Below are 11,946 nucleotides of genomic sequence, written 5' to 3' on the forward strand. Positions count from 1 at the left end.
GTAGTATTTTGCTCACGATAGCAGGATGACAACAACACGTGACTCGCGAGTGGATCAACACTTGGTACTGGGTTATTTAGGTGCTGTACTGCTGTCCGCGGGGAATATAATATTCTTAGGTGGGGGACAATCCGCTATCAATACGAAAAACGGGAAAACACCCCCGCGGAAATTCTGAAAGTTTTAATTTAAAAATTATAATGATTAGATTGTTTTAATTTAAATACATCTTCTTTCTGCTAAATTTCAACATATATTTTCATATATAAAATAATTAAATTTATGTAATCCCGGCATCCCGAAATATCCTCAGATGTACTTACTAAAGCCATTTATTGTTGAAAGGAATTGTGAACATTTAAGTCAAATTATGAAGGAGGCTTTTTATTGAAGCACACTCAAGCCGCTTATAAAACTGTTACTTTAAAAAAAGGTTTTTATATTCTAAATATAATAAAATTGTGTGTTACAAACATCAGCACTAACTCAATACATTTTGAACAAAGAAAGTATTAGTTTCAATTATTATAGCCGAATTTCAAATGAAAAATCTCAATTTTAATAGTTATTTTCTACAAATCAATTAAATTTATTTACCATTTAATAACTCTTCAAAATATTGTAATAACATCCAAATTACATTGTTTATTAATCTCTTTCTGATCCCTTTAAAGTGAACCTTCTTTGTATAGTGCAACTGATTTTTTTAAATACAGAATATTTTATTTATTTTTAAATTTATACAAGTGTTGTTTTGTTAAAAAGTATTGTTATTATTATAAATTAAGTTTTACAATGTTACTGGGAATCCCGGGAAACGAATTTTTTTATTCCCGTTTCCCGGGGAAATGAAAAGTCTGAGAATCTCCAAATTCTAATCACAAGTAAATAAACAATTATAAATTTTATTTTTTTTAAGATTCTAGTGCATAAAATCAATTTTTGCGCTAAAATTCATTGCAATACTGCAGAACTATTTAAATAATTCAATAAAATCAATTTTTGCGCTAAAATTCATTGTAATACTGCAGAACTATTTAAATAATTGAACTGTCAGAAGTTACACGATCACCACAGTTGATATATTAAACAAAATTATAATGTTTTTTATTCAGTCACTTAAGCATACATTGCGCCATTTTTAAATCATTCATATTATCAATCTCGACTGCATCTTGGGCATCGACCTCTACTATTGCACACCTAAAAGAGTATATACAAAGTTAATAAAAATAAATATAATCTGCGCTTGTATGTATCTACCTATTGTTTTGTAAACTATTTTTGTTAACTAATTGTTTAGTTGCAAAATAAAACATTCCAGTTTCATCAAGTTCTCCGTCCCAATCCTGTCGCCTTGGTCTATGAAAGGGATTGAAATTTAGAGGAATAATTAAATTAGTTCCAAGCTGTTTCCATCTTAACTTGTGTGACCTGCAAACAAAGGAAAATGTATTTTTACCCCCTTATTCACAAACAAAATTTTTGTTTTATAAACGGTTTATAAAATAGATTTTGTATAGAAATTTAGTTTTATAAAATAAAAATTTTGTTTGTGAATAAGGGGGTTAGAATTTAAGAAATAAACTTCAGGCGTTATTTTTTTTTGTTTTAATGTCTTTAACACAAGACTTGAAATTTTATGGTCAGGCGTGGTTCCATGTTTTAGTTATAAACACTAAGCGCATGTTCCTCTAAATAAGAACTGACATTTATTTTACCCTACACTACTTTAATGTGGAGCCCCCTACAACTGAAATCGTTGAATATGGCTTTTAAAGTCATAATTATCTTTAATATAAAATAAAAAAAGCCTCAAAACAAAGTTCTATGATTGATGACCCCCATGAGCTTTATAATTATGTATAATTATTATTTTATTCAACAATAAATGGCTGTAGTATATCTGAGGCTAGGTATAATTTTATCTAAATGTTTTATTATGAAAACTAAATTGACCTCGCCCAACTATAATTTCTTACTTGTTTTTTATTTAATATTAAAAACAACAAAAATGTTCGAATTTATTGGTTTCTTTTAATACACAATATTCAAAAATGGATTCGTTCGCATGTTCACGACACTGACTTTCGTCATCCATAAAAACAAAACCACATAAACTCAATTTTGCACGATTTATGAATCGCACCTATTTTCGCTCTCCCACTCTCTTTCTTATCAGCAGAAATCTTGCAATTTACCGTTATGTTTGTTCTTATCTATTCTTCTTGTTCATAAATCAGTTTAAAACGTGTTTCTTGAGAATTAATGCAGATTTTGTGAATTACTTTCGTATTTAAAATAAATTGTTGATTTTTTGCATAAAAATAAAAATATCTGAAAAAAATTGAAAATAGTGTTGTGTGCGGTGATCGCAGCTCAAAAGAGACGAAATGTGACTTCCAAATCGCAAGCCAAAGGTCGCGATTATTAACGGACTCAGATGCTCGACTAATGCTGTCCGAAATGAGAAAGAACAAGCTGCTAACACCAAAGGGTGCTTCTCTGACAATTAACAAAAATGTAAGCGAATGGACTGCTAGAAGAGCGCTCCATAACATCGGATATGCTTCATTTGTTAAAAAAAAAACAAACCTGCATTGTCCGATAAAAATGTTAAAGCGCGCTTGAAATTTGCAAAGGGAACACAGAAATTGGACCATTGATGATTGGAAACGTGTTATCTGGTCTGATGAGTCCAAATTTAACCGTTTTCAGTCAGATGGAAAGCAATACTGCCGGCGTAGACCCGGGGAAAGTGTTCAAAGACACCATGTGAAGCAAACTGTTAAACATGGAAGCGGAAACATAATGGTTTGGGGTTGCTTTACATGGTGGCATGTTGGCCCTTTGCATTTAGTAGATGGTATCATGCGAAATAAGGACTATATACAGATCCTTCAAACCCATCTTCCCAATGTTATGGACAAATGTGCTTATCCCGAAAAAGAAATTGTTTTCCAACAAGATGGTGATCCGAAGCACACGTTATTAAATTTTGTCCTTTTTAAAAAAAATAAGAAAATTGTAATATGTTGTGATGGAAATTCCCACCATGTAGCTATGGGTAGTTCAAACACCCTTGTGGATTTTCTTAATACTAAAGACTTGGTCACTTAGGTAATAAAGCTACCTTTGTCAATAGAAACAGAGAAGTATTAGATATAATTGGGCAGATTCGGAAGAGCACTTAACACATAAGATTTAAAATACTAAGACTACCAAAAATGAAAATAGTTCGTAAAGCCAAACGAGGCTCCAGGAAACTTTAATGTGAACAGGTAGAAAGCGTAAATGACATATCGTAGATAAAAAAGTTCTTATCCGGTATATCGAATAACATAGATGAACTGATATTGGAAGAGCCTCCCTAATACGGAAATAGTTACACATATATATATATATATATATATATATATATATATATATATATATATATATATATATATATATATATATATATATATAATATATATATATATTATATATAATATTATATATATATATATATATATATATATATATATATATATATATATATATATATATATATATATATATATATTATATATATATATAATATATATAATATATATATATATGTGTGTAGAATTTAGCTGCTATACTGTTATTATCAAGTGAGTTATGTGCTAATGGGATCTTTATATGGGAGGTAGGATTGATTATCGACCGGACAGATCGTTTCAGAATTTAGTAAGGTCCCAATATTTGATAGTGTATAAAAAACTTTTTTCAATGTATCTTAAGATTTTAAAGGTGTTGGACAAGTTTTATTTATATTATAAAATTAATCAAATAATTTTTTTTTAATTTAGTCGACTACTCAAATAAAATAATTGTATTGTATGTTTTATTCGAACAATTTTTAACACGAATAATTCCCTAGTTAGAACCCATAAAATACGATTTTTTTGGTACTTTTTTGTTTTTCAAAAGGTTCATTTTGAATTTTCTATAATATTGAACCTAGAAACATGAAATTAGGTATGTAGAGCCCGGATTAGATGGGAACATAAAAAGGGGACTTTTTCGTTCTACAAAATGTACTTTTTGAATTTTCTATAATATTGAACCTGGAAACATGAAATTAAGCATGTAGAGTCGGAGTTAGATGAGAACCTTAAAAATTTAACTTTTTGGTACTTTTTGTTTTTCAAAAGGTACTTTTTAAACTTTCTATAATATTAAACTTGGTACTTTCACGTTTTTAAAAAGATACTTTTTTGAATATTCTATAATATTAAACCAAGATTATGTGAGAATCTATAAAGGAGATTATTTTGGTACTTTTTCGTTTTTGAAAAAGTACTTTTTAAATTTTTTATAATAATGAACCGAGAAACATGTAGAATCGAGATTAGTTAAAAACCCCTATAAGGGAACTTCTTTGTACTTAATCGTTTTTCAAGAGAAATAAAGCCCAGAGAAACAACAATAATAAAATATTGTTTAATTTCTTCTGTATTTTTTTGTGATTTATTTCGTTTGGCGTTGTTGTTGTTTATTTTGTATTGCTATAGATATAATAATGATATAGTCGAAAAAATAAAATAAATATAAATTTTATAAAATTAATATAATTAAATGCACTTTTACGAGTTTTATGTTGAATTTGTATCATGATATAAAGTTAACAAGGTAATGGCGTTCTCTCTTAGTGACACAAACTTAATTAATAAAAAGTTATAACACCAGAAAAATCAAACCAATTTGAAAAAAAAAATCCTATTTGCTTTGAGTTATTTAGCAGTATTTAAATTTTTGCTTAGTTTTGACACAAACTTAATTATTAAAAAGTTATCACACCAAAAAAATTCAAACCAATTTGAATAAAATCCTATTTGCTTTGAAATTTTGTATCTGACAATTTAATTTTTTTCATTAAATTCACAAACCATCACAGATTAGTTAAAACATCAGTTGTAAATTGTTTTAATTTTTTTGTTAAGTTATGTGAATTAAACAATAAATATCTAATTTATTACACTTTGTTAAATAGACTTAAGTATAGCCCACTTATTCATAAAGATATTAATCGCTTATTTCTGTATGAAATTCCTAAAATAAACCATCAATAATTTTATTAAGCAGACGATGTCGTAATATTTTTAAAGGGAAATGGTCCAAAATACTTGTTTAGAAGAGCTGAGGTGGCTCTAAATTCGCCCTTGGACTGGGCTCGACCAAAAGGCCTCGGATGGTTCTAAATTAGGAAATACAGTGGGCCTGGGGTGATATATTGCAACATAAATATACCACCGTTTACCTAATCATAACACATAAGTTTCCAGATAGAAGTCCATGCAATAACGAAACGCGACATCCAGAAGGCAATTAGGGCGATATCAGGTGATAGAATAAATCTGAGACCGTGTTGGATTGTAAGAATAAGACAAGAAATCTTTTCAAAATGAGCAAGTCTGAAGTTAGTATGATAATAATGAGTGGACACACAGGATTACGAGCACATGTACTGGAGAAGCTGCCGCAGTCCATTGTAAAGTACATTCAAGAAAAAAAGTCAATAACTGTTAAACATCAAACGTTACCTTCAAAGTAAGAGGTTTTGGACAACCCATAAAATAAAAGGTGATCTTATAACAGCAAATATCCTCGTCAAACCGTTTAAAAACAAAATATTTCTCGTAAGAGTGCTTAACTTGTCCAGCTATGAAAAAGTCATCAAGTTAAATTCTTGAAAAAACTATCAATTGATCCATCAAACAATTGTTTAGACAACGTTGTCTTGATAACAAAAATCATTGTATTTTAAAATTGTATTGAAATGATCTGTGAGTTGCCGTGATAAAATCAGCATTTAGTTACCCCAATGCGTTAACATAAACAAAAATCTGACAATTTATATTCACATTAATATTTGTCTAGTATAGATACGAGGGAACAAATGAGGATGCAAAATTTGCTGTAAATGATTGAATGTATACTACAGACGATTTGCTTAAAATTTTGCAGATGTAGCTGGGATTAAGAAGCTTCAACCATTCCAACGAGTGAAGGACAAGTTTTCCAGAAGTTTCGGAATTTATTACGTACAGCATTAATATCCTACAACAGGAAACGGTAGACAAAATTACTGCGTTAAACGACGAGAACTTTACTATTTAAACGACTTGATACTCTGCTATCAAGTTCATGCTGCAATATAAAGAAACTGAAGGGCAATTGGTTTATTGTATTGAACTTCTTAAGTTACGATGTTTTAGCATTGATCACAAGAATGCTAGAACAAACGGCAATGCGTATGCGCTATGCATGGATTCCACAAGCGTTTTGTAAAAGCGTAAAGGGATGACCCCGTACTACCAAAGATAATATCGGATAATTAGAAGGTAAAAAAGGAACTTTAAAAAATGTTTTGTCATATTCAGCATTGATGTACCTCTAAAAAAACTTCCCTTTAGCTGTAAACAACGTCCTATTGCAAAGAGAAAAAAAATTATATAAGTTTTGATTTGATCATAAAGTGAGTAGTGCTAAGCTAGAAGAGTGAAAAAGTGTACACCAGCAAATAAAAACTAACTGTAAAAAATATGTATTGTATTTTGTTATACATTTTAAAAATATATTATGGTGAGGGTATACAATATTCCGTATGCTCGAATTTAGAACAGCTACATATTTATCCACTTACTATATTTTATTGACACAAAATATTTTCATATATTTCGCAGATTTTCTTAAAGGGGGGTTATATTGAGCAAGGCTTAATATACATAGACCTATCCTTATAAATCTTGGTAGAGGGATTTACGTATACATTAAAGTTATTTATGCAGAATATCGCACACAGGCGGACGAACATAGCTACATCTATTCAGAAAGTATAAACTACACACTATGTCGGTGTAGGGTATAGAAATAAAACAGAGCTGAGTGATATGAAATTATTGATGACATTCGAGTCATTTATGAGTCTTCTGCACAATTAATGTGATTATATATGCACTCATTTTCAGATCATACATGATATATTCGTCGAAGATCGAGAAAATGGTACCTTACCCGCGACTCTTCTAAAAGAGTCTTTTATGAGCCCCTCTTCTGAACAATTTCGACTCATTTCTGTACCTATTTCGATTTATTTGTCATTTCACAGTCATTTTCAAATAAAAAATTACTAAAATATTTCGAAATATTTTAGTAATTTTTGATCTTTTTCTGAGTTATTTCAGGTTTGTTACAATTTATGATTGCTGTTCATTATGTTAATGTTTTTCTAATAAATCGTATAAATATATCGTATTTAAAAAAAATTTTGTTATTATACAGCCAACGAAAATTTTATTCTAGATTTGTTCATTAATTTTTTGTATTTTAGTATATAGTTAATATAAAGAAATTTCTTCATATTTACTAATATCGTTTCGTTGTTTAGGGGTGGTAAAAATGAAGAAATTTCTTCGATTTAACTAATGAACTTAGTCCTCTTTTACATTGAGCCTTTTTCCCCTGGGCTTTTCTCAATTTTCTTTTAAATGCCCTTCATAAAATCTTGAATGTTTACATTGAGACTTTTGAGGCATGCCTGCTTTTTGAAATTATGAATGTAAGAGTTGCCAGTTTTTATAATTCTTAATTTATTGTTATATATATTTTATAAATGGATAAATTTATTTCTTTAAATATTGTTTTAATTATTAAAGTAAATATTTATATAAAAAATGTATCAAAAAATACTAAAATACTTTAAATTATATATTTTTGCTACTATTAGCGGTATTTTTTCCTTTTTTTTTGTAGTTATTTATTTTTTATTAAAGACATAATAACATTTTAATACTCATAACATTTGAGAAAATAAATCTTTTTTTAATTAATTGAAATATGTAAAAAATTAAATTATTGCAAATGGCAACACTAATTCATGTGTGAGAGTAGTCGCACACGTTCCTTATGCTGTGAGAGCAGAATAGAAATAAAGCAAATAGCAAAATTACAAACATGAAGGAAAAGCAACGTAGAAAAAACCATCAAATTACGATTCGTGCGTGTCTTGCTACTTCCCTTTCTTCTTTCCCCCCGTTGCCAAGAAACTCGACACGCTTGCGTGCTCACCCCTGAGAAAAAGTTTCAATGTAAAAGTGGAATTAGTTCTCATTAATATTTTTATTCATAATGAAAAATTTTTCTTAATTTTTAGTACACTATTTTAGTTAATACTAAATCCAAGTGAACATTTCCTATCTGAGACAATATTTATGTAAACAGTATTTTTAAAAAATTTCTTTAAATTCTTGTAATTTTTCATTACTATTTATAAGTTATATAAAATTGTTATTGATAATAAATGAAAACGTTATTGACAAATTGAACAAAAAAAATTTATAATTAACATAAAAGTAAAAATTTATTATAAAAATTAATATAATTGATATTTTTAAATATTTAATACATGCATAAATATATATTTGTATTCATATAAAAAACAGTATTAAATACAATTTAGGGTTCTATAAATCGACTTTCGAACAATCGCCGAGGACCCCAGATATCGGCGAGATCCGAATAATACTGTTAGACATGCTTTGTTGTTGTAACAGCTAAAACTATACAATAATCTAGTTGGGGGGTTCTACATCAATGTCCAGGCCAAAAAAATTGGGCTACTTCAACTGGATGCGTCCATAAATCCATTGGAGAGAGTGAAGTAGGGTTGGCTGAGCAGTTGAACATGTGATGGGTATCATGAGGACCCAGACCACATGCAGGACATTCGTTGGGGACGGCACGGTCTATACGTGACCAGTAGGCATTAAGCCTGTTGCTCCATCCCGATCTAATTTTGCCAGAACTACTCTTGTTTTCCGCGGCAGGTTTTCTTCCGTTTCTGCTATGGGCGGTGGGCGACCTCCAAGTACGACATTCATGCGGTATACTGCGACCGCAGAATTTATGGCGTCTCTATGAATGTCGTTCAAAGCTGCCGAATACTAGGACTGATCCCGTGGATGCCGCACATATCTGCATATGTGTTCCTCGTACATACGAAGATCCTTCCTGACATGCCTCGGGGGAGTATTCAATTGTGTGATGTAAAAATTTGGATGACTTCTCCGATGACATCCCAGGAGGAACTGTTTGGTCAACATGACATTGTGTTTCTTGACTGGAAGGACCTTCGTTTCCTCGTGCAGGTGCAAGCAGCCCGTTACAGTCCTTATGGCGGCATTTTGGCAGCTTTGGATGTTTCTCCACTGGGTATCACTTAGCGAAGGTGACCACAGTGGAGCAGCATAGTTAACCACTGACCGACCAATCGTTTTATATGTAGCCAACAAGGTTTCTTTATCCATACCCCAAGTTCTGCCAGCTAGCGCTTTGAGGAACTTATTTCTACTTCGCAATTTGTGCGTGGTTGCAGTGGCGTGAGCTGAGGAAGTAAAGAGGCTATCAAAACCAAAATTTTTGGGTGGTGCACGATCGGAATTTGGACTCCATCGACCACAATGCCAAGGTTTAGGTTTACTTCCTTCGTCCAGGTGTTAAAAAGTGTTGTTGACGACTTCGCTGCTGATAATTGCAGGTTACGCGCAGTGAATAACTGATGTATTTCGTGGAGATAACCATTCACCAGAACGCATAATTCATCAATATTGTGGCCCGTCGCCATGATTGTACAGTCGGAATCCATGCTGGTGACGAGCTGCTGTTAGGTGGCTGGGCAGCTGGGGGGGAGAAGCGCCTCAAGAGTCTTCGCGACTGGTGATAGGAGGGAAATCAGCCTCTATGATTGTCCCTCAGTCGCGTCTTTCCCAGGTTTTAAAATGGGAATGACTCTACCTTTTTTCCAGGCTTCGGGTATTACGAGGCTGCTCACTGACTTGTTGAAAACCATAGTCAGGTACTCAACTCCCCTCTCGCCAAGGTGTTTTAACATCAGCATGGATATTCCGTCGGGGCCAATCGCCTTAGATGGTTTGGCGTTGTTGATGACGTCTGCAACTTCAGCTGGGGTGAAGGGTTGTGGTATGTCCATGACTGGAAGGTTGTGAAGTTTGCGAACAACACTTCATTTCGCCTTGTCTCTCTCAGGGTGCTCAATGAATTGCCGGCAGAAAGCGCGCGAACACCCTTCAGGGACGGAAATGGGGATATCTGCAAACTTAATAGCGACCCTGTCATCCTTCTTCATTGTGTTGGAGAGAGATCAAACTGTAGACCACAACTTACTTATACCCGAACTCAGGTTGCAGTTCTTCAAGTGATCTTTTCCGCTTGTCCTCATTTACCAACCTGCTGATTTCAATATTCAGCTGGGTGAGTCTTGGATCACCTGGGTTGGTATTTCGGATGTCATCTCTTTTATCTGCAAGCCTGGCTGCTTCTGCTGGAAAGTGCGGATGCACTATAGATATCCGACCAGCAGGTATAAAGCGAGCAGTGCTGAGATGACAGTTTCACAGAACTTCCTCTCTGAATGGTCTACGTTGGAGGGAAAATTTAGATCACTGAAGATGCGTTCGGTGAATTCTCTGAAGCCGTGCCAGTTTGCTTTCTTTTGGTTTACGTATTGACGGCGTTCAGAGACGATAAAATCGTTAGGTCGATCTAGACAAACGATTATGGTTAAGTGGTCTGATCCCAGAGAAACTACGGCTCGCCAAGTTGCGTAGTTGATCAAACCAGCACTCGCTATGGTGATGTCGGGCGAGTTAGCGCAGGTACCCATAATCCGCGTGGGGGCATCATCATTCAAGGTGCAGAAGGTGGATTCGTCAATCTGTTCCGCCAGCAACGCACCTCTCTGGTCTTCCTCTAAAGAAGAGCGCCAGATCTGATGGTGGGCGTTGAAGTCCCCTAGGACAAGACGCATATCACCGTCTAAAAGTGTCCTAATATCGGGACGGTAGCCTGCTGGACAGCTGGCTACTGGCGGAATATAGATATTATAGAGCTCTAAGTCAGTTTCTCCCGATGTAACTGCAATACCTTGAACTTCAAGATATTGGTCTCTGGAGTTAGAATCGAAAGAAAGAGCTCTATACTGCACGGTGTTGTGAATGATGAAAGCAATGCCTCCACCGTTACTTCTGGTGCGGTCTTTTCTAAGAATGTTGTATACGTTACAACTTTGCAGACTGGAATTGTTAGTCAGTTTAGTCTCCTGGAGCGCAGCGACCACGATGTTGTTGTGCTGCATATATCGGGTTATCTCTGAAATTTTATTTTCGAGGCCATTGCAGTAGAACTGCAATATGGATATCATCTCAGGTCTCCGGAGTGCAATCGAGGGTGTTAGCGGCGACGGTAATTGTTATTGCTGCTGCTGTTGTATTTGGTGCTGTTGTTGTGAACAAGGGTTGCACCTTAATTGGATGGACATATGGTGCAGTCGGTTCTGGCAAAGTGTGCAGAACCATGGTCCGGGATTATATTCAATTCCGGCACGGACCAAAAGAATGCGGAGCAGCAATGCCGAAAGATGTTGCTCCGCAGCAGAAAATTGTATTGTTGTTGCTGGGGTTGACAGCCCTTGGCCGAATAATTCGGGTCATTCCGGTACGTAGAACCGGCTGTCAGGGAATGTAAGACATGCTTTCGAGAAGATCGCTATTTAAAATCAGCAAAATCGGTCGGTAAATAACGAAGATATGAGCAAAAATCCGAGACAACCTCTGAAAATTTCATCAAAAATGTCATATTTTTTATGCTTTGTTAAATAAGCAACAACAACACTGTATATTGGAAAAAGATGTACACGTGTGTGTAGATGTATTTGATTTTATTCAGCTGTGTATTTCGTTTTGTATGTTTGAATTAGAGATACAAGCCGATGTAAAATGATCGGCGGCGGCGGTGCACAGTGGTATAGGAAAAAAAAAGAGGGAAATAATTCGGTAACTTCTAAACGGTTAATCCGATTTTAATGAAATTTGGTATGCACAAAAAGGAGGTGTTGTCGAG

The 11,946-nt window shown here is 33.5% G+C and overlaps 1 protein-coding gene across 1 annotated transcript in view; it reads right to left on the bottom strand.

The window, feature by feature from the left end:
- Positions 1-343: 343 nt before the first annotated feature.
- The window catches only part of LOC111687698 (N-acylneuraminate cytidylyltransferase A), a gene marked incomplete at its 5' end in the record, with an annotated part of 55,085 nt that continues 43,482 nt past the window's right edge, over positions 344-11,946 (bottom strand). The window contains 2 exons of the mRNA XM_046952425.1: positions 344-1,203; positions 1,264-1,434. Of these exons, the coding sequence (XP_046808381.1) occupies positions 1,116-1,203; positions 1,264-1,434 (259 nt within the window). The remainder of the gene's footprint in view (positions 1,204-1,263; positions 1,435-11,946) is intronic.

The sequence above is a fragment of the Lucilia cuprina genome, chromosome 5 (genome assembly GCF_022045245.1).
Source record: "Lucilia cuprina isolate Lc7/37 chromosome 5, ASM2204524v1, whole genome shotgun sequence".
Classification (NCBI taxonomy): domain Eukaryota; kingdom Metazoa; phylum Arthropoda; class Insecta; order Diptera; family Calliphoridae; genus Lucilia; species Lucilia cuprina.